The sequence below is a fragment of the Aulonocara stuartgranti genome (genome assembly GCF_965226115.1).
Source record: "Aulonocara stuartgranti genome assembly, chromosome: 7".
NCBI classification, from domain to species: domain Eukaryota; kingdom Metazoa; phylum Chordata; class Actinopteri; order Cichliformes; family Cichlidae; genus Aulonocara; species Aulonocara stuartgranti.
The window spans coordinates 21,044,966-21,068,149 of NC_138945.1; the positions used below are offsets into that span (position 1 = coordinate 21,044,966).

At 43.5% G+C, this 23,184-nt stretch overlaps 1 protein-coding gene across 4 annotated transcripts; it reads left to right on the plus strand.

Moving 5' to 3' along the window:
• Positions 1-403: 403 nt before the first annotated feature.
• On the plus strand, positions 404-18,817 carry zbtb7c (zinc finger and BTB domain containing 7C). 4 transcript variants are annotated; one of them, XM_082541200.1, is made up of 4 exons: positions 404-598; positions 14,915-15,645; positions 15,735-16,402; positions 16,816-18,817. In XM_082541200.1, exons 2-4 carry the CDS (start codon positions 14,932-14,934, stop codon positions 17,435-17,437), a joined length of 2,004 nt encoding a protein of 667 aa, XP_082397326.1. In that variant the 5' UTR covers positions 404-598; positions 14,915-14,931; the 3' UTR covers positions 17,438-18,817. The 4 variants fall into 4 exon arrangements, with proteins under 4 accessions (XP_082397326.1, XP_082397325.1, XP_082397327.1 ...); XM_082541199.1 differs by having other exon boundaries at positions 405-598; positions 14,912-15,645; XM_082541201.1 differs by lacking the exon at positions 404-598 and adding an exon at positions 8,708-9,084 and having other exon boundaries at positions 14,912-15,645.
• The last annotated feature ends 4,367 nt before the right edge of the window (positions 18,818-23,184 follow it).

Here is a 23,184-nt window from a genome sequence, read left to right on the forward strand (position 1 = left end):
CACTTTTTTCCCTTCACCCTGCAGATCAGCCTTACTGTGACTATTTTATTCCCAGTTCCTGCCTCACTGCTCGGATTTTCTAACCCATGCTCCTGGTTTGGAGCTCTCGTCCAGCGTCGTCTCGGGCTCGAGACCTTCAGGCACTGGTCAGGCCCAAGAGCACTCTCTCAGCTCTAGTCAGCACCACAGCTAAGCTCTGTCATTTCTCAGCTGTAATCATACCACCCCAGTCAAATGTGCAAGCAGGTTTTTAGGCTTGGCTTGTTTTAGTGTTAGAGTGTGTGTCACTCCCCTCCCCTAAGCACAGGTGGACTTGTAGGGAACATTGCCAAATAGTTTTGGTTTAGAGGGAGGGAGGGGTGTTGGCTGAGGCTGGTGGGTGTAGCAGGTTTTTTTTTTTGTTGTTGTGTTTCTTAGATAACCGCTTCGTGGAGCGGTACCTTTTCACTCCCCCAAATCACGGACACACCTTCAGAGCAAATCTGAGTGTGTTTCGTGCCTGCTCTCACTTTCACAAGTCTGCCAGTGCTGAGACAGTGCTGTGTTTCCTGACAGGGAGTGAGAGAGGAACTGAAATCAAAACTTCTCTTCTTAAAAGGTCAGTAACATCTCGCTGTCTCTGTTCACTTTTCTGCTCTTTTCTCTGTCACGCTATCATTTGTCATCATCGAAAAAGTCGTAAAGTGAGGTTCACATTTTCTCTCTGTTCTGACAAAAAAAACAAAACAAAAAAGTTCAAAGCATACACAAGCTGCCGGCTACCTCCTGCGCACCAGAATCAAACTAACGGATGGCTGACCTTTTGCAGAATCGGGCTCTTCTGTGCGACCCATTTTAAATTGCAAATTGCTCCATGTTTCAAACTTTTCACGATGGAATATATATGTTTAAAAAAATGTAAAAAAAATAGACTGCTCAGCTATGCAGAAACTTTTCTCTGTGCATATCTCGCAACAGATGTGCACACAGTGAGTGAAAAGACTCCCCCTTTCAAACAGCAACCGCACACCAAGGGAGGAAGCAAGTGAAAGCATGACAGAGCTGGAACAGATTGAAAGACTGATATCATTTTTTTTTTTTTACTGTTACTTGTTTTTGTTGTAGTAGCAGCTTGTAGAACTACACGAAGATTGATTGCACGTGACTTTAATCTCGCATCTGCGACTGTACGATCGGCCCGAGCACAGCCTGATCATACAATGCCTCTAACTGACGAAGTAATAACAAGACGATCGGACACATGGGTTAACATCTGTCCGGCAGGAGTCCGTTTAATCACCGCTCGCGTTTTAGAGCGATCTTAGCTTCTGTGCAACAGATGTGGGGGCAGAGGTGTGACATTCACATTTCTTTCACTCTTCCTGTGACTCCTCATCAAATGCCACGAATAACTTCAAGAGTATCATTACAGGGCAGTTATACGCGATACTGTAACAAGGTACTGAAGTATTCTTGAGACGACACGACTGAATCATTGTGCGAGATGTCAACTGTCCTGCTTTCCGTGTTAGTAAGGCTGGCATGGTCCTAACTGAAGTGGCGAATGCAAAACCTTCGGCTGATTTGAAAAAAACCTTGCAATTATGCACTATATGCTTCAAATACTGTACAAACGAGCGGTGGTTTTAATCAACAGGTTATGACAAAGGATCTCAGTTTCCAGTACCGACCTAAAATCAGGCAGCTGTGGTCTAAAGCAGCTTCACAGCTCACGAACCACATTATTATCACCAGGTTCTCAATTTAGATACGCAGTGTGTTTCCGTTTATCAGATAACTAGATGGATCGTATGAAAATGAATGGAAAATTAGAAAATGAGCCGCTTCCTCAAAATGCGGTGCGAGATGATAAAGGGAATGTGAGCAAAACAAAACTTCAAATACAATAAAGCAGCATGTACAGAAGATATCAGCTTGAAAGCTTATCAGCCATCATTGTTAATTTAAAAAAAAAAAACAACCTTACAGAGCTTTCTTTCCTGTTGCTGTGAGGTTAGATGGGGATAAAATCAAGTAGACGCTACCACACCTATTCTCGTCTGACTACAGCTCCACGTCTGCTTCTTTCTCTCTCTAGGATTAGTGATTTGAACCTGATCCTCGCTGGTCTTTTGTTGCAGGGCCTCGCTTACGTCGGCTGTGTTTAACAAACATTACCCGGGACAGATTTCAGCCGGTGTTTGTATAATCTCACCTACAGTATGCCGTGCAGATCACGACAAGCCGGTTAGCTTAGCGAGCCGGCGTGTAAGGGCACAAAAAGTGCTTGACTAAGAGATTTTAACAGCCCTGAATCAATTTGTCAAAATGAATGAAGACGCGGCTTCACATCTGAAGAATTATGCAATGTGTTCATTGTGAGACTGACGGTGAATGAGTCCGCACGCCTTCTTCCCACCTGACAGCATGTGGGCATGCCCATGTAACAGCATCCACACAGGGATACACAATCTGATGCTAACCTTCTGTGACACAGATGTCATCACGGCAGCTGTCCTGAATCTGATTCTTTTTCTTTAAGAAAACTGCTCAGAAAGCAGAGAGGACAAAAAAACGCCCTCCAAAAAAACCTGATCTGTTAGACGCATACCCGCAAAAACTTGTGTTCAGGTTAATGTGCTGCGTGTGTTTGCATGTCTACAATGGCAGAGGAGCCATTTTTGTGTGCACGCGTGCGTGTCCGCCCTCCTCCGTAGGATCGAGGTCCAGGTTTTGTTGTGTGTGTGTGTTTTTCTGTGTGTGTGTGTGTGTGTGGAGTTGGGCTGGGTGAGTAAGCCGCCCCTCACAGATGAATAGAGGATGGGAGGAGGCTTGAAGAGGCTGCCGTGGGTGGGAGGCCCAAGCCCTGCCAAAAAAGCTCCTTCTGTGGGATTTGTGTACTTTTGCGTTCCTCACGAAACACAGCGCCTGGCTCCAACGACAGAAGCAGCCGGGGGGAGGGAGGTGGGCCCTTTCTCTCCCAGGGGTCGGCTCGATCACACCCTCTGCTTTTCAAGCTATATCCCATCTTTCCGTTTACAGTGCTCCTCCTTTTCATCTCCACATCCAGTATTTTTCTTAAAAATAATAAACCGACCGATTATACTCGCACACTTTGACTTCCTGGGAACACCTCTTGCCTCACACTTCCTGCTCACCACCTACCCTGACACTAAACTCTTCAAAAACAACATAATCAAGGCATTTGGGTTCCTTTAAGTTATTACTGCTTTACATAAATATATCGCTTTACTTTTGAGCTGTGTGTGTCTGTGCTTTATCTGAAAGGTCTCGCAAAACTGCAAAAACAAACTCGATCACACAGAAACTTGTTTCATGTTATGAACTTCTATTAATAATGCAACAGTTGCTTTGTATTTACTAAATCACAGAGTGTCTTGTAGTGGTTTTTTTTATGCATTCCTTAGCAGGGTCATAGTCATCAGAGAAATATTTTTGTCATACATTTCAACATCTGAAATGTCAGTGGCAGCCGCAATTTGTAATGTGGTTGCGCAGTGAAGCATTTCACATACAATTTGTGGGTGTTTCCTGAATGTTACCTAGATAATACAAAATAGGGCCCCTGTAACCACTAGCAACCCACCTAGCTTTAACCTGGCGACAAGCACAAAGAAAGGCATTGGCTCTCGGCAGTTTGGCAATCGGGTAAAATGACTGGCTGGTAAATTAGAAAACGAAGAACAGCCGCACGTATAGTGCGGGGAAACATATAGAGCATAGAGCCGCGTGTCATTCAGCATCAGGGAGTTAGATGAAGAAAAGAAGAAAGGGAGGAGAAGGAAAAAAGAGAGCGTGATTTCATAATGTCTAAAAGAAAGATCTGGGTTGAATAAGTGGGTCCACCCACCTGTGTGTGAGAGGCAGTGAGAGAGAAAGCAGGGCTGGATGGCAGTTTTAGAGACATGAGTGTGTGGGTTAGGCTAGCTGGCCTGCTTATGCTATCTAATCACTGGGAGAGAAAGGAGAGCAACATGCCTTGATCCACCCACCTACCCCAGACAAACAGCAGTTAGCCTGCTAAGTACTATATGTAGTCGCCTGCAGCTCGAGGTGCTTCACTGGGAGATAAAATGTGACAGAGTTTGCAGGTAACACACACACACACAGAACAATTATGCCTCACTCTGTGCTTGGGAGAAACAGAGATGTGTCAGTCTAGAGGCCACTGTGGTTCACAACTTCGTAAGAGAGAGCGTTTGAGTTTAAGCTGCCAAACACACAAACACGCAGGTTTCAGGTCGAAATAACTCTAATGAGACATCGCTCACTGTCTTTTGTTTTCTAACCAGATTAGTCAAATTAATTTTAACCCCGTCCACGCAGATTTCAACGTTCTTTATCTCAGAATATTTGCTTTCCGTGTGTGGATCATTTTATAAGTTCTGCTTGTGTTTTGTCACAGATTAGTTACCTGCTGTGATACCTGAGTGGGTGGGATGAAATTGGGTTCGCCTCCAAAAATAGCTGACCTGCGCATCGAGCTTGTGTATTTTGCCAGTGTGCATGCGGTTCACAGCGGTCCGCCACCTCGTGCATGTGTGTGTGTGCATGTGTGTGTGTTCCATGACAGGCATCTGTCTCCCCTGCCCTGCAGCCTGACTGGTTTTAATTAGGAGGTGCCAGAGTGCCCGAGGGCTCTCTTGCTGACACACACACGTACACATGCTCTCTCTCTCACACTCGCACACACACACACAAACATGCGTACAGCATACACACAATACCTGAGGGCAGACAGAGGCTGTCCCACCAAGGCTGGCCTCCTTCTCGTTATCACCGTAAGGAGTTGTCTTCATTCACCTGACGACCCTCGCGAAACACGCACGTACACAACGCTCACACAAAAATACAGACACCAAACCAATCCAGCAAACACAACAAAACCCATTCTGAAGTCAAATTGCGCTAGCGGGGCCATGACTCTTTGTACATTTTGTTGGGATTATTACGCCTTGAATACATTCTTCTCAAAAAAGCGGCCTCAAACATGACGAATGATCAAATTTACCTTTAAGAAAACACTCAGTGGATTCATACAAAGGAGTGCAGCCAACTGTGTGAGACTTTCACTGAGTACTTGCAGTTCTTTACCTCCCTTCTGGCAAAGCTTCCCATATTTATTAGGCTGTTTGAAAAGAAGGCCCAATGGGAGAAAGTTAAAGCCCAAAACAGACAGGTCAGCAGACAGGAAACGCCCTCGTCTCACTCACCCAAATGGCATGCTCCAAGGTGAGTTCTAATGACCTCAGTGCAATGACAGATGGGTGTGTATCTCTGTGAATGTTTGTCTGCGAGTGAGCGAGGCAGAGCTTGCAGTGGGTTTGAACACATTCAACCCTCCCTTTGTGTTTAATCAACATTGCATCTCCAAGTGCCTGGCTGTCCTTGGCACTTGAGGCAAGGGATGTTAGACCTGGGAGGCTGCTGCGATGCCCTATCTCTGGATGGAAGAGGAGTGGGGGTAGTGAATGCCTCCCTTTCCTGCTTCTCTCCCACACCAGGCCACACCTGGCTTCAGAGTCAAAGTATGAGTTTGGCCGGTCGTGTTTGTCTGCCTCTACAGTTTTTATTAATCCTGGGAAGGTCAGCTGAGCTTGTCCCTGAACTGTTTTAGCACGCTCGTGGGCTATGTGTATACTGCTGCATTTTAACACTGATTCTTAGCAGTTATAAGTACTTCTTGAAAAGTCAGAATCCAGAACTGCTTTACAGACCCCCTTTCAGGTCAGAGTTCACATTTATCCCATCAGAAAGTGGTCGGTCACTTTTGTGGAGGTGAAATCTATATTTATGCAGCTACTTTAGTCAGTTTGGCATATTCGCAACTTGATGAAACAATATGAATGTCTTTTGGGAACACTTAAGAAAAAGTGATTCCAGCAGATATTCAGAACCAAAGTGCGTCCATAAGACAGCCTCAACTCTCCAGGCATCCTTGTAATACCTCTTTGCAGCTAGTTTGAGAAGCGTCTACCTAAACGCTAGGTGGCGGAGGCAGGGCCCTGTTTGCCAAACAAGGCGAACTAAAAAGCAGCAGTCTAGGATCACACTATTTCATACCAGTGGCACATGTAAAAATTCACTCTGTGATACGTGGCTGCTGTGCTGCTACGAGACCATCTGAGATGCTGATGAGATCTTCTCAGACGTGCCAAAAAGAGCCAATTTTAGTATTAAGAATCGGACTGCCGTGTTTATGGTCTGCACAGAAGGCCAAGCTGAGTATAGCACCAAAGTTTTCATGATATCAACTTTATGTAATGATGCTTCACACCCCATCCCCCATCCAAAGTGCCAATCTGGTGCCCTTGTATGTGTATCTTGCTGGGAGCAGCAGGTGGCAGTAAACAGGTACACTGACACACCAGTCAGAGAGACGGACAGACAAAACAGATGACTCTTACTCAGCCCTCATGACTGTGAGCGCGCACAGAGCAGGCGGCAAGATCCACCGCTTTTTCCTGGAGAAAGGGGAGGAGGAATGAGTTGTTAGCTTAGAGAAACACAAAAGACTGAGAGACACAGAAAAAACGTTTGATTGTTATTTGCACAGCAGTTAAAAATAGCTTATGTTATTTTGTGATTAAGCCAATTAAACTCGTCGCTGCATATGGGATGAAGATGCACTTTTTTTGGCCTTAATGCACATTTCTCACCAGATTTTCTGATTTAAGTCATATAACATGTTCAGGTTGTCCTGAAAAGAAAGAAAGGCAGAGCTGAGATTGTACGAGCAGTTTTAAAGGCCTTTAAATTAAGCTGCGTATTAATTTGCCATAGACATTTGTGAAGTTTTGTCACCAAACACAGAGCTGCATGGCAAATCTGTGTTTAACAAATTGCATGTCAGCGCCACGAGATGACTGTTTTCAATCTGCAGTTCAAAAGCCTGCACTTCTTTTTTTGTGCTTTTTTTTCTTCCGAGTTTAGAACAAAGCAATACGCACAGGTACCACTTACAGAGCGCTGCTGTGACGGCAGCAGGCGTGTTTAGAACAGATAGTCGAACTTTTTAGGAAGACAAATGCTGTTTTTCTGGCCGTCTGGCTGGGCTGCTAGCAGTTAGTGGCTTACCCTGTTTATATATACTAGATGCCAATGCGAACTGGCCTGGGCTCTCACCCTGTACAAAACAGTGTAAACCACCGTGGGCATGGGCTGCGGTTTGCTTTGGTCCATTTTTTCCCCAAGTGGAAGTGGGCATAGCATAGTCTGATGTACGCTCTGATGTGTACTTGTTTGTGGAGGTTAACTCAACACAATTTGACTCCTTTCACTGTCTGATTGTCGGTTATGATATACGGTCGGTCAGAAATATTTTAGTAGATTTGAAGGTCCAGCAGCCACCAGGAAAACAATGGCTCGCTGCGTGCTCTACCATCGTGGACGAACATCTGCTCGGATCTCGCTTGCTGCCTTTAAACAGCAAGACTGCCGCTCTCTCTCATATTGCTTAGGCGGTAAAACTTATACGAATAAAAACAGTGAAGTATGACAAAGGGTGTGGTTTAATGATGTCACACAGGAAAACCCAATGGCTTTTTCGACACTGTGAATGTGCTTTGTCATAACATTTGGCTTGTGCGCGCGTGTGTGAAAGCAAAGGCAAAGGAAACACTTGTTCTCCCTTTTTCTTTCCCTCCGTCTTGCCATCACAAACATCTGACTCAACACAGAAAGGAGCTTAACAGGCAATCTCGTCTTGAAGTTTAACATCTCCTCAAAACTTCTGCCGAACCGAGTTTCCTCCTCTGTGCTCGAGCCTTTACAGAATGGCTTATTTCTACACCTTTTTCTGCATGAACTTCCTCCTCCTCTCCACAGACTGAGGTGGTGGTGCTCGCCAACTGTTACCCTGCCTCGGCGCTTTCTGACTCAAAACAGGACTCTAACGTTGGCCGTCTGCTCTTCACGGCCGGGTTTCTGAAACTTAGTTGAAACAACGGTTCGACAAAGCGAGAAAGAGAGAGAGAGAGAAAAAAATAAAAGGTCTGTAAACAGACGCTTGTGGTATTTTTTTTCTTTTGTCGCGTTTGTGGTCTAATTCTGTCTCAGATACAGACAGCTTTTAAATAATACAGCCTTTCAAATTAACGCCACTGACTGAATCAGCTAGTTTAACGGGGTTATGCAGAAGTCTCTCAGGTCAAAATAGGTTGATTTATTAGGTTCTTTTTCCAGAAACTAGTCAGTTCTTGCTATCAGTATTTCTCTAAGGTGGGGTCAGTGTGTGGCTTCCTGTGGAAATAGCTTTAGATTTATTTCAAGTTTCATTTTTAATAGAATAGAAAAGAGCAGGTGTGGGAATAAAACTAACCTGATTTAAGTTCCACTTGCATTTCTGCTTCTCCTCATCTCAGTCTGAGACTCACCAACAGAGGTGCACAAAACACTTTCCCAACTTTTCTCTCTGTCTCTCGCTCCCTCTCTTTCTCCTTTCCATTTTTACCCTCCCTCAGTCTCCCCAAACAACCCCTTCGGGTTTCTTTTGCCCCGGTCCCTTTCTACCAAAATCCACTCTAACACAACTAAAAATTCATTTTGTCTGACCTAAATCAGAGGGTGTCTGCGCCATGGGCTTATTACACACTGCGCTTAAACTTGTGTTGTGGAGGAGGATGGGGTATTATTATCTTCCAGCTACCCACCCTGCTATAAAAACTAGTGGTGCGACATCTCCACAGCGCAGAGCTGCTGCCCTCCCTCCCTTCTTCCTCTCACTCTCTCGCTCGTCCTACATGAGCCACACACAACAGTGAGCCTGCCTGACTCTAAACTCCACACCAGCCACTCGGCTACACAGACAAACCCAAGAATCGCTCTCTGCTCTCCTCTGCTGCGCTGCTTTGCTTCCCTTCATTGGATATTTTTCCTTCCTGGGGTGGTTTTTTTTTTTTTTGTGAATGGGTATCTGAATCTAGTGTGAGGAGCTTGTGAATGGACTGACTGACAGACGGGCAAAGAGCGAGGCAGCTGTGTTTCAATTAAAGAGAGCTATGCTGAGAGGTCAAGTGAGGAGCAGCGGAGCTTCTTAGTAGTCTGGAAATACAAAGACACGTGAGAGTAATTGAGAAAGAGAAGGTACGGTAGGTGATGCCTGCTGAAATCTGTGGAATGCTGGGGGAACGTATCAAGACATGTGCAAATTTATTTGGATGTCAGACTTGTGGAACATCCACATGGGTGTGTGTGTGTGTAATCATTTCTGAGTATTACAGAGGATGTGTGTGTGTGTGTGTGCGCCCGTGTGAATCAGCTTGCACTTTTGGGTTGTGTGCATCACTTCAAATGAGCGCTTTAGACCATAAAGGCCCGAAAAGGTGCAAACAGGTCAATAAAACCACTTAACGACTCGTGTCATTATTCGGGCTGTGCAGTGTAAACACTGTGCCGTAAAGATGCTGGAAATAGCGCAGGCATTTATAGCATCACAACACATCTTGGAAATGCCAAACATAGTAGTTTCGGTGGACTTAAGTGCGTGTTTTGTCTCCAAAAGTAATTACACATTACAGTTTCTGTATCTATATGACACTCTCCGTTAAATCCACAAATACTCAGGTAATTTTTTTAAAAAGCAGGGAGGGGGCATGTTTTAGAGCACAGACAAAATAGACAAAAAAAAACATGTTATGGATTTGAGGCTGAGCTGTAAATGATTGTTTACAGCAAGTCAGCTTATAAGACCTCTTAGCTCATAAAGTTACAAAAAGCAGTGACCCGTAGTGCTCTTGTAACTGTTTACTCGCCGCTGTTTTTAAAGTTTCTGGTCTTCTTTTTTTATTCTACATCAAATTCTTTGTTGGAGCCAACTGAACAGAACAAAATGTAAATACAGTTGCCTACAACCAGCACATTTTAGAAAGCATTATTCAGCGGCATACAGAGATGCAAAACAAGGCTGTGCTGTAATGCTGACGTGCTGGTGGTAAACTACATGCAGTTACACACTATGTTAAAAGTCTGCTTAATGATTTATTAATCATATCTCAATTAATCCAATCAGTTTTTAAGCTTTACCTGCCAGTGTGTAGCTTAGTAAAGACACTCAATATTATCCTGTTTAAGTGTAAAGTTTAAAAAGCCTGACTTTTAAAAATACAAATAAATGTGAATAACTGCAAACTGGAAAACTGAAACAACTTTTTAAAAAAAAATGCTGTAATGATCATTTTATACTGTACCATCCTTACTTGTGGTTTGGGTTTTAACTTCCTCTGCTCATTTTTGGGGGTCTTTCCTCAGGCCAAACTGAAGAAAGTATCAGATGAGATTTAGAAACTGTCCATTATTTCAAACTGAATATGTGTGATTGAAAATCTTTCTTGTTTTATTGGCAATAAAGTAAACTTTTGGGGTGACTGAGACGGAGGCGGGTAACTGTGGGCCCCCCTGAAAGGCTCGAGAGATGACATTTAGCGCAAAGAGGCGCTTTAAGGAGCCGTGCGATTTGAACTGACCTTGGATCAGGTCCAGTGTTAACTTTAAATGAATCATTCATTTTTAATCAGTCAAGGCTGAGCGCTAGCCAAAGGTACAAATAACTGCAGACTTTCTGAATTAATTAAGTGAGCAATGCAGTATAACATTGTATTTAATGGCACTTTATGCATTTGACTGTGAATCTGTAGTTTGAAGTTACTTTGAAGTGCACAGCTTCAAAAGTTTATTTGTTTAGTTGGGTTTTTTTTTAACCTAAATGCTAACAATACTTAAAAAAAAACCTCTGTGCTTTTGTTAAAACACACACACTAATTCCTAAAGCACTGACTGTTCCAAATAAGCAGCGTTTTCTGTTTAAATACTCGGATTTTGACCCTGACATTTCACCATTACTGCAAAGAGAAAATAAAGCCCCAGTCATGAAGTTTAACTGGCATTGTGTCCTCCTTCCTCACCTTCTCTAATTGACAGCAATTAAGATAAAATATAAAAATCTCCCCCCCTTCATGCGGCCTAGAGGCTCAAAACTAACACTAACCATGGAAGTGTCTCCTCGAGGTGCACTGCTGTTTCACTGGCGATAATGGACTAGTTTACACAGCAGGTCAAATGAATGTCTTCCCTTAATAAGGGGGGTGAATTTTGGCTGTCAATACTGTAAATTATTGGCTGTGCAATTGTCCACCTGTGACAGTTGTTTCGCAGGTGTTTGCTATGGGCAGTCGGTGACAGGGGTAAACTCTGGCGGCTGGTGATTTAGCATGGGGGTCAGGTGGATGAACGGGCCTGACAGGAATAAACTAGGCACTGGGTGTTGGAGCGCACAGGCCAAATGAGCGTCTGCCCGTCACAAGGCTTGAGATGGACATTAGCTGGTGATTTGTGGCCTGAGCGGTCAGGTTTGGGGACAAGTTAGCCACTCTACTCTAGGCATAATGATGATACAGCTGCAACACGGACAGAGCGAGGTGGAGGAAGAGAAGGAGGAGGTGGTGAGGAGGAAGAGGAAGAAGAGGAGAATCATTAGGAGGAGGTGGCGCTGGTGGTCAGTGCCCGGAGAGCAGATGAAGTTCTCGGGAGAAAGACGACACTGGATGGAGGTGACACATAATTTGGGGCGGGAGTGCTGAGTTGAAAGTGTTGGTGACTAAGTGAGGCATGAGAGGAGATGCTGGCCAGTACAGGAAGGCAGAAAGAGAGGGAGACGGAAAAGCCTTTATTAGAGGTCAGTTTAGTAAATGAGTTGAACTCGTGTGAACTTTTTTTTCCCCACACTTGGAACTTCTTCCTTTAAAGCGGTGATGCAATTGTGACAGGTGCTAAAAGTTTTAATCAAAAACAAATTTTGTTTGTTTTTTGTTTTTTAATTCACTAAAAAAATCCAGCCATCTCATTATGGCAGGTTGTTAAACCTGACGACTACTTACCGAGTTGAGCTTTATTGCTAATAACTTGAAGTTGGTTTGAAAAGGGGACAGAAGGCGAGTCACTTTGTGCCCTTTCTCAAGGCGTCGCCGCCCTCGCTCCCCTTGATGGGTGGGTGGGGTGTTGCGTGTGCGTCTAAAGGGCTAAGACTTGTTTGGCTGATGAAATGTCGCTCCAGGACCTTGTGGTGGGAAAGCGGTGCCCTCCTCCCCTCCCTGTCTATGTGGCACATCCTCCTTAGATCCTCTCCACATTGTAATTAGGGGCCGGCCGCTAAGAGCTAGTGCTAGCTAGTGGCAGGCAAACAGTGGGAACGGGGAGGGGAGTGGCACTCGTCGGTTCAGTGGGTGAACAAACAGCAACAGCAGCACGTGTCCCATAGTTCCAGGAGTGGGTGGGATGGGTCGAGAGCAAAAAAAGAAAAGGAGAAGAAAAAAAAAACGAATGCGAGACAGTGAGTTCGCCAGGCCCTCCCAGTCGTTTTCTCCTGCTCTTATCCACTCAGTGTTGTTCCAAGCTCTGCACTATTGTTTGCCTTGGCAGGCTGTCGCAGGGAGGGGCCCCTCCGCTGGTGTTTGTGCAACCTGTTAGGGAACTTTTAGGGCCATCTGATCTCTCCCTGCTGGAGATTCTCTCACCTTTTTGCCCAGGCCAGGTTATTACTTTTAGGGAGGTTGTGCACATGGCGTGGGAATACAATAAAAAAAAAACTTCTATTCCTTGTAAAAGTGTAAAGTTGTGATGTGAGCTGCATACATCCTCATCATCATTTCCATTTTGCAAATCGCCAATCAAACAGCTCTGCCCCCCCAGCTCACTGTAACTTTCACTGTCGCATCGAGGCCGGCGTGCGTGCCTGCGGACATATATCCTACACTGCCACCTCCTCTATAGACATTTTAATTATGTCCACACTGTATCAATGGCACGAACATGGCAACAGTTCCCTAGCAACAAGATCGACAAGAATAAACTACATGTAAGATTGGTAAGGTACCTGAATTGTACACCTGCAGGTGAACTTGGGGATTTTTTCTGAAATAGGTTTTTTTTCTCCTTGTTTTTCCTTTTTTTTTTTTTTTGACTTCTGGCGTGATTCACTGCAGGAAGCTCAAGAAAGTGAGACACTTGGGTCTGTATGTGTGTGTGTGTGGCTTCAGAGCTGGCCCATTTCGGTTTAGTCAACAATGCAGCTGTGGTGTGTGGGGCTGCTTCAAAGTATTTATCTACACATGCCTCCAGTGACCACCAAGTGCGGATGGCTAAGTTTGAGCTCTATTCATAGATGTGAATGAATGAGCACCCTGCCAGCGGAGGTTTGATCACTAGAACTGTAAACAACAGTACAGTGAATCAACAGGTGGGAGCTCAGGCAGCTGTGGAGTGGAAAATGTGAAGAAAGAGAGCAGACCGAGAAGAGATTCATCTGTGCGTTTAGACAATAACGTGCTATATATCAGGCTTTTCAGGCACCGCGTTATAAGTGAAATGAGTGAGGATAGACTGCAAGTAAGCATTTTGACAGGATACAGTATCTAGAGTACAATCTGACCTCTTTTGTCGTTTTCTCCACTTCTCACCACATCCCAGTCTCTCTCTCTCACACACACACACACACACACACACACACACACACACACACAGTATTGTTCCGATGAACGTATCGGCTTGCCTCTTTTTCATATCTGATAGACGCAGACAAGAGGGATGGACGTTATAAGCGCTATCACAGAACGTCTCTCACACACTTTTTTATCACACCACCCAGTTTCGAATTGAAAAGTAAGAAGTAAGAAAGAAAAAAAAAATCAAGAACCGCTTTAGGACTTATTAAAATGATGGGCTTCCCTAACTCACACACTTGCAACAAGAAATGATGATAACACATTCAAGAATAAATATTACCCAACGTGATGTTTGCTCGAAATGAGACATGCTGTATTTACCACTTGTTGCTTTTGCTGCACAGATGGCACGCAAACAAGCATGCCTACAGTATATTTTAATAAAGTTAGACTGTCACTCATTGTGTTAACACTATCGGCCTCGGCGGAGAGACTCCCCTTATTCGCATATGAAAGCTTTTTTTGAAAGCCTTCACCCCATGAATGGACGCCGCTTGTCACCGGTGACAGCAGCAGCACCCGTCGTTACCGCTGCACTCTCTGCGTCGGCGTTTCAGAACCCCGCTTTGTTGTTTTCTTTAACATGCCTTCATTAAATCCTGCACCATCCACGTGGATGAGTCAAGTCAAGTTTACAGGGCAGGCTCTTTGCACGGCCAGGAAGCAAGAAGCCAGCTCTGTGGATTTTAAAGAACTATTATTCACCGCTTTCAAGTCAAAGTGAAAGTACATGTGACCAGTCATCAAATGCCAACAGGAAATTAAACAGGACCTGTTTAAAGCGATCAGCATAATATTTCACACTTGTATGTACTGTTTTCAAGTCAGCATGTGGGCTTTTTCCTGAAAGATCCCCCCATATTAAAAAAACCAAAGGGCTCTTGAACAACATGTAATAATATTGAAAGTATTTTCAGATTTCTTATAACGTCAGTTGTGAGAAAAGCGTCAAAGGAGCTTTTGTGATGAGTATATCAAAGTATTTGCAAAGACATTTATTACACACAGTAAATCTGAAGTGTAAAAATGAACAGTATTTAAAAATACTTTTCAATACCTTTTTTGATGTTGTTAAATTATGCATTTATACTTTTTTCTGCATTAAAAATCAAAACCATTCACTGGTATTTATTTTTTAAATTAGAAAATAAAAGTAGCTTACCTTTGGGATTAAAAAAAAATAGTGCATTAGATTCAATTTTTTTTCCCTAAAACATTATTCAACAAATATTAACAAATAATAAAGACGCAGAATAAATGATGGGAACCTTGTCAAAATGTAACCCCGCTTAAGTAAAAAGCAAAGTTTCAGGTCGAGAATAAGAGAATTAATTTCGGTGACGATTCAGAATTTGTATCTTTTTTCAGTTGCCACCAGATGTTTCACTTGTACCGCTTTTTGTCTCTACAACCAGCAGAGATAAAGAGAGAGAAGATGGTCCACCACAGAGAGGAGGATCTGATCGGAATCCCCTTCCCAAATCACAGCAGCGACGTCCTCTGCAGCCTCAACGAGCAGCGTCGCGACGGGCTGCTCTGCGATGTCATCCTCATCGTCCAAGACCAGGAGTACCGCACCCACCGCTCCGTCCTGGCCGCCTGCAGTCAGTACTTCAAGAAGCTCTTCACAGTGGCCACTACTGATGGCGGAGATCCCAATCACGCCGCGGCTGTGTATGAAATTGACTTTGTGGCTCCAGAGTCGCTCACAGCCATCCTGGAGTTCGCCTACACGTCCACGCTGACTGTGACGGCGTCAAACGTCAAAGAGATCCTGAATGCAGCTCAGATGCTGGAGATACCCTGCATCATTAACGTTTGCCTGGAGATCATGGACAGCGGTGGCGGAGGGGGTGGCGGTGGGGGTGGGAGAGAGGTGGAAGGGGAGGAAGATGAAGAGGAGGAAGAAGAAGAGGAGGAAGAGGAAGAGGAGGACGAAGAGGAGGACGCGGGGTCGAGAAAGGATGAGCACGAGGAAGAAGAGGACAATGTCAGCGAGAGGTCGCTCCAGTCTTCCACGAGCAGGGGGGAGCGGACGCCCCCGGGGATGGAGGATTCGCCACCTCCGAGCACCTCTAAGTACCACCAGCAGTTCGGGCTGCACAGGGAGACGCCCCAGTCGCAGTCTCCAGAAACCATGAGAAAGCAGGTGAAATTCAGGGGATATCATCTTGTTTTTGTTGATAATCTTATCTTATTTAAGCTCTAAAACTAATGTATCTAAAACTTGTGTTTCAGGAGAGCATTGAGACTCGAGCTCTGAAAGATTTCTCCATCGAGTCTCTCCTGCAGGAAGGGCTCTACCCTCGCATGCCAGCACTGGACAGGAGGTCCAACTTTTCTCCTCTCCTCCCAGGATTCTACCCCCCGATGTGGGCCGCTGAGTTCCCAGCTTTCCCTCAGCAGCTCCTGGAGCCAGCCCACCACCCTCACATGGGGGCTTCACCACAAACCAGGCTCCCCCACAGCTTCCCTGCCTCCACACCACTCGAAGCCTCCAGACCCCTTGATCTGGCCGTAAAAAGAGAGCTCATAAAGGAGGAGATGAAAGATGAAGTCCCTCCCAGTATGCTCCAAGGCGAACTGCTGAAGGAGTTTGTCAGCTCGAACCTGGACGGCACTATGAACGCAGGGTCAGTGCCAGCGGAGAGTCATCCGCTGGGTCCCATTAAGGATGAGGCAGACTTTCGGTCGTACCTGAGTTTTCTGAGCTCCGCATCCCACCTGGGTGCGCTGTTTCCCCCCTGGCAGCTGGAGGAGGAGAGGAAGATGAAGCCCAAAGCGTCACAGCAATGTCCCATCTGCAACAAGGTCATTCAAGGAGCTGGGAAACTGCCACGGCACATGAGGACACACACAGGGGAGAAACCATACATGTGCACAATCTGTGAAGTACGATTCACCAGGTATGTGGAAAGCAAACCCAACTGCTGCACATTAACAATTTGCATTATCTTGACATCTTCATCTAGCATACAAAGAGTGTAAACTGCAGGGTTAACGGAAAAGTACCCCATGCTCTTTTCACTGAGGTTAATCTGTTTTCACCTCATCTGAATATCAAAGACGGTAAAGTGGAAAGCCCCCTCTGCTTTTGCATTAGTGGTATCTCACTTACCTACATCCTCCCACTTTGGCATAGTTTCCACTTTTATTTTTAGAGCAGAACTTTAATGTTGACACTAAAAGGAAATCATCTGTGTTGGCTTTTTTTTTGTAAATCAGTCACTTGTAAAACTCGATGACTGAAAGGGCAATGGTGTAGGATTTATGTGTTACTCTCATTTTGTGAAAGTGTGCGGTTTTCTTCTTTTCTCAGACAAGACAAGTTGAAGATCCACATGCGGAAGCACACAGGTGAACGCCCCTACATCTGCCTTCACTGCAACTCCAAGTTTGTCCACAACTACGACCTGAAAAATCACCTGCGCATCCACACGGGCGTCCGTCCGTATCAGTGCGAACACTGCTACAAAAGTTTCACGCGGTCTGACCACCTGCATCGACACATCAAGCGGCAGAGCTGCCGAATCTCACGCCCCCGGCGGGGACGGAAGCCAGCTGCTTGGCGTTCAGCGCCCCCCGGCAACTTCATGTGTCCCCCTACTGCTGCGACCAACCGGTTCGAGGAGAGCAGGTTGAGCCCCGCATACCAGGGGGTCAAGAGTCACGCACTTGGGGAGCTGCTGGGCCTCGGGAACAGAGGTCAGGGGTTTAAGAGCGCGGACGCTGCCGGCAGGGAGAGTAGGGAGGAGCTGCGGGCAGAAGGGAAGCACATCTCGGAGGAGGAGAAGCCGGGAGCTGGGAGGCAGAGGGGAGTGTTTGCTTTTGCTCTAGCTGGAGAAGAAGTGCTTACCCAATCTCCATATTATGCTGCGACCTCTAACCCCTGGGCCATGAGGCTGGAGCGGGCTCCACCCATCCCTGAGCCGGCCAAATGAACACTGGTCTGCAGAAGACAAAATGAAAAAAAAAGACAAAGAAAATGTCTTTAATCTCTGCATCTCATCTGCTCCAGAAAGCTAAAGCACCTTTTACACAGAGAGAGAGAGACAGCAAGAGAGAGTGACGTGTCAATGAATAGCTTGAAGCCTGCTGATACGGCAAACAGATATTCAATCAAAAAGCAGACTTCTGTCACATCTGCACGAAACAGTAGGTCAACACAGGTCTTACTATTCACATTAATGAAGGTTCTCTTCTAAATGAATGTGATTAGCAGCACCCGTGAGTACCTGCAGCACGATGTCGTGGCCGACGGCGACAAAAAGGTCTATTTCTTCATCCCCGTGAATGTTTACATATTCCTTCAAAAGAAGCAAAACAGTCTGTTTATGAGGGATGCCGTTTTCGTACATGTATATTTTTTGCATTATTTATTCAAAACGCTGTAAAAAAAAATTTTAAATTCTGATAAGATTCCTCTGAAACTGAAAAATTTGTTTCTTTAAAATGCAGAATGTAAACACGTGATCGCAAATGTATAAAAAGGGGGAATTTATTGTCAAAAATGGCATTAAGTAGATTTAATTAACATAAAAGAAAATTGAAATATAGCTTAATAAATCAATAAATAACCCTTCACTGAGACAATTTCACGTTTTTATTTTAAGTCGTTGGGTTTATGTGTTGAAAAAGGGCAGCGCTCTCCAAATAAAAGCATCTATGGTGCTAGGATGCTTTAGTTGTCATCTTATAGTTTTCTAAAAATAAAGGGAGACCACTTGAAAACTTAATTAGGAGACACGATGATGCATTACGATCCCTCCACTGCCTTTATTCACATTTAAGCTCTTTTGTCTGCACTATTGTACATATGGATCCAAACTTTTTGGCCATGCTGGTGTTAATTACAGTTCTGTTGCTGATGTTGTAAAAATAAAGGAGTAAATAAATAAAGAAAAAGAAAAGAAAAGCTCTTAAAAGACTATGAGAAATCCATCCAAAGATGTGTGCTTTGATATTTCAGACTTGAATAAGATTTTGTTTTAATGTTTATGACCACGTGTCTTCAGAGGATGTATATTTCTGACTAATCGATTGCCGCTCTAGCTACACGGTATGCTTGTGTTTTGTTTTTTGGGGGGTTTTGGGGTTTTTTTGGTTTGTTTTGGGGGGTTTCTGCTGCAAGAAATCAATAATTTTTTTTCCGTCTAATGTTCAGCTCTGATTCGTGTATAAAGAAGTAACAAAAAAATATTTGAATTGAAATGGGAAAGTATTTTCTTGCTATTTATGGCGTATTTAAATGAATGAGCCTTGGCTATATTTTGCAAATCTGTTTTATAAAGACACTAAATGCAAAAAAAACTAAAAAACAACCCAACTTTGCTCTTGTCTTTATTATGTCAAATGTGTTTGTACTCCTATTTTTTATTTTATTTCTCCAGATCCAGGCAAAGGTTTCTGGAAAGCTCGGTCACATGCTAAATTGTTGCTTAAAGTTAAGATTAGCATAGGGTTTGGGTTTAGGCTTACATCAAGCAAAAGTTAGTGATTAGGTGTGTATTTGGCATAAGTGCTAGAATAACACAAGATTTAGAAAAGGCAGGCAGAGATTATAGTTGAGACAACACGGGATCACGTGTCAACGTGTGTCCGCACAATTATGGATGAATAAATAACTTTACCATCAAATGATCATAAAACGTAATTATAGAAGGCCTCGTTCAGGTCTCCACAGACTCTAAACCCAGAGAAGTTCCCTCATGTCGCACAGTTATTTAGGCATTCATTCATCACTTTTATATCAAGCAATTTAATTACCCTAACATTTAGCTACTTAAGAATGTGTTGGTGGTGGTGGGATGCTTACAAGCTCCCTGCCCAAAATTTTTAATCGTGCTATTTATGCATCATTTTCAGGAGGCACGACAGCCATAGAAGCTGCTTGTGGCCAAGAAGTTACACAATAATTTAAATGTCTTTATTAGCATAAAAAAGGCGAGCGAAATTAGTTTTATCCAGTAAATCAAGTGTAGGCTTTGTTATCTGCTATCTGCTCTTTATAATCTCCACTGCCACTACACTGTTTATTATTCACACCCACACAAACAACACCACAGAGCTCCTCAGCTGGAGCTTTTATGGGTAGGCAGCATTACTGTGATGCCGGGTTCATATCCCTGCAGAGGTCAAGCATATGAGTCCTATAGTAGTATATATAAAACACGTATTTGTCATTAATGAGACTGAAATCGAGACACAAAGAGAACGTAGCAGGATGAATAGTGAACTGCACAGAGTGAGGTTATAAAAGTGTTGCTTGAGAAGTGATTGATGGATTTGTTCAACGTGTTACTGGGATGAGACATCACTAATTAACCCCTGACACAAAAACTCAGAGGCCTACGTCCTGCTCCCTCTGTACCAGATTAACAGTTAGATATGTTCATCTGAACTTTAATCTTTCAGAGAAAAACCCCAGATAAAGTCAGCATATTAGAATATGTGAGCAAATGTACCCGCTGATAACAGATCACCAAAATCACAGTGCAGCTCACTCATGAATGACATTTTGAGCAAACCCATACATCCCTCGGCTGTAAAGAGATAAAAGGATCCATTATTGATTTATTAAAGTTTAATGACGCGTTTGGCATTAAGTAATAACTCATTGTGTTGGCCTTATGGTCTAAGCCTTCCCAGAGGTGTCGTTTTAGTATTTATCTCTAAATGTATGAGTAACACAGAGAAAGTACTGTCACTTTTCACAAGATAAAAGAAGATAAAAAAAGAGAACACTCAGCTCACAAAAAGCCTCTTCATGACTTCCAAGTACAAATTCCCTTCACCATGCCGCCCTCCATCGTTCTATATTTTTGCTCTGACCTCTAGTGGAGGGTTGAAGGTACTGTAAGGGGAAGTGTATCAAGAGAATATCCAAAAGTGTTTCCTTTTTAAAATACAACCTGTGTAATATTTAATAAGACTGATGTTTAAGTAAGATATCAAAACTACCGATCTTGTCTCATTTCCGCTGCTTTAAATAACTTCTACCCATGTACAGGCTCATTAAGGAAATTAAATCTCATTGGCTGCCTGATGCGTGCCTTTAAATCTAGATACAGCTTAATACCTCCAGAGGGCGCTAAAGGTTTAAGTTGAAGTCTCACAGTTGGCCTGAAGGTTATTTCAGGGGTAAGAAAAAATACAACAAAACCAGCTTTGTGATTGAATCAACCAATTTTGCAGAAATAGCGGTATTCTTTGCTTCCTTCTTCTTCTTTTTATTTTACTTTTAGTAAAATATATCTTGGCAAAAATATGCTTGAAATGAGTCACGCCTCAACAACATAAACCACATCCTTTTATACGGAGCAAAGACTCTCTATGGTGCCAGCTTTTTCTGATGTATATTTTTTTGTAAATGACTATTCACTGCTGCGATGACCTGTCCACCTGAAGAGGCTGAAGGCTATTCCAGGAAATACGACAAAGGTTAAGGCATTTCCAGTTAAAATGAAAGGTCGCTTTAAAGATAAATGAGGGTGCTGATTGAATGTGTTGCCATGGCCTTTATACTATATGGCCTTGTTTAGTCAGATTCTCAGTCCTTAAACATGCATAGAGATATTATAAACCTTTCAATAAACAAAGAGAGAGAAAAAAAGACAAACACTTGCGTTTGGATTCCCACGGCTCACAACATCCATCTGTCCATAAATACAACTTTACAATAAAATGAGGCAAAAAGAAACCTGACTCCATTCATTAAACAGCCCCAGCTGCTTTTTAAAGAAATGAAGAGCCACTCCAGAAAACACATTCAGACCCATATTTAAGGTAAACAATGGGTCAGATATGAATAAAGACAGACTCATGTGGCATTATTTATAGGCAATTACGCGACTGTTATTTCTCATCATTTCTACTGTGAATCACCTGCTGAGCACCAAGAAGGACGACAATGTTAGCGACTAACTGGTGAACACAGAGTGCAGCACTTGGACATAAATTTCCCTGAGGATTTGGTGGAAACTAAAACAGAGGAAACATGAGAATGAAGGTGAATGTGATCCTTCCTTTCAATCAGTTTATCAGAAATATAACCCCAAATGAATGCAACTGTGGCTTCGTGTCTTCTGGATGTGTAAACATGAAATTCTTTGATAATAAATAAGTGCAATATTTTTCCACTCTTCTGTTGTTCAATTTTGGAGAGCTCGTGTGAACTTTAGCCCACTATCGTTCTCTCAGCTGGCAGGAGAGGCGCCTGGTGTGGTCTTCTGCTGCTTTAACGTTCCACACTTTGTACACTTTGTGCTCATCTGCACAATTTGATTGCAACAAGAGCTTATTTGATTTACTGTCGCCTTCCTATAAACTCGAAGCAGTCTGACCATATTCCTCTGACCTGAATTGGTGCTCGCTGGATATTTTTGTATTTTTTTTCCGGACCATTCTCTGCAAAGAGACGGTTATGTGGGAAAAACTCAGAGATGAGTCGTTTCTGAAATACTCAGACCAGCCAGTCTGGCACCGACAACCATGACACATTTAAAGTCACTTCAAATCACCTTTCTCCTCCATTCTGACGCTCACTTTCGATTTCAGCAGGTTATCTTGAGTATGTCCACATGCTTAAAGGCACTGAGTTGCTGCCATGTGACTAATATTTGGGTTTTTGAGTGTATACAAATGTTGATCAGAACAAGATGGGCTTTTTATGGATATGTCTTTGCAGCAAGATCTTATTCTGTGTGAATAGATAAAAAAAGAACACCTTTTTAATCAAACAGATGTTGTAAAAATCACACTGGTGCTTATAATACTGTCTAGTGATCTGAAACAATGTGGTTAAAAAATGTAAGTCACAATGTAAAACGTGGCTTTATTGAAGTGTGTGCGTGACTTTGTGAGCCCCAGCCCTGCTGTGGTGTGACTTCCTGGGTTCCTCACCCTCTCTTTGCTTGGTTATTAACTTAATAATCCTCGGAGGCCTGCAGTAGTACGCACAGTGACTCCTGCTGCGTCTGCGTGTACAGTGTATGTGTGTGCCTGCAAACACACAAAGCATTTCTAATTGAACATCCTCTGAGGAAGCAGTCTGACAATGCAGCTACAAGTTGGCCACAGGGGCTGTTGAAGGTAACACAGTCTGATGTTCTCTGCGGGATTCTGAGAGACTAAAGAGGAAACGCCTTCAATACAAAGAACCTTGAAAAAATAACTTTTTTTTTCTCAAGAACAAGGAACAATACGCATGACGTAATCAGAAAGCAGCTTACCATTCATGTCAGTCCAAAGTGACTACATGCTGTAAATATCTGGGTGCTGATAGAATTCAGCACAGAATCATTCTAAAAGAAACTGTGTTTAAATTCTAGTCATCTAAAATCATTGACTATAATGACTATAATGACCATATCTAGATCAATGGTGTAATATCCAACAGTGTGACCCCAGGGCAGCCCCTCTACATCACACTGGATATTCACCTTCACAATGTTTCAGTAAATTGGACACATTATAGGAGTTCCTCTACATGTTGTATGTATGTTTAACTTTTACTGGGTAATTTCACACATCACTGATTAAAATGGGCACCTTTGCTGAAAATGCTGGCAAATATTTTACCTATATTTCCTAACCATGCTCTCTGCCATTTGCGCAAAATGCTTGCAAACCTGTTGATGTCAACGATGCAAGGATTTGTCTTTCTGCAAGTGTCTTACAGAGAAGTTAG

Coding starts and splice junctions, on each gene's coding strand:
- zbtb7c (XM_082541200.1), top strand. CDS start 14,932: ATGGTCCACCACAGAGAGGAGGATCTGATCGGAATCCCCTTCCCAAAT. Junction 15,646..15,734: donor CAGAAACCATGAGAAAGCAG/GTGAAATTCAGG, acceptor CTTGTGTTTCAG/GAGAGCATTGAGACTCGAGC. Junction 16,403..16,815: donor TGTGAAGTACGATTCACCAG/GTATGTGGAAAG, acceptor TTCTTTTCTCAG/ACAAGACAAGTTGAAGATCC.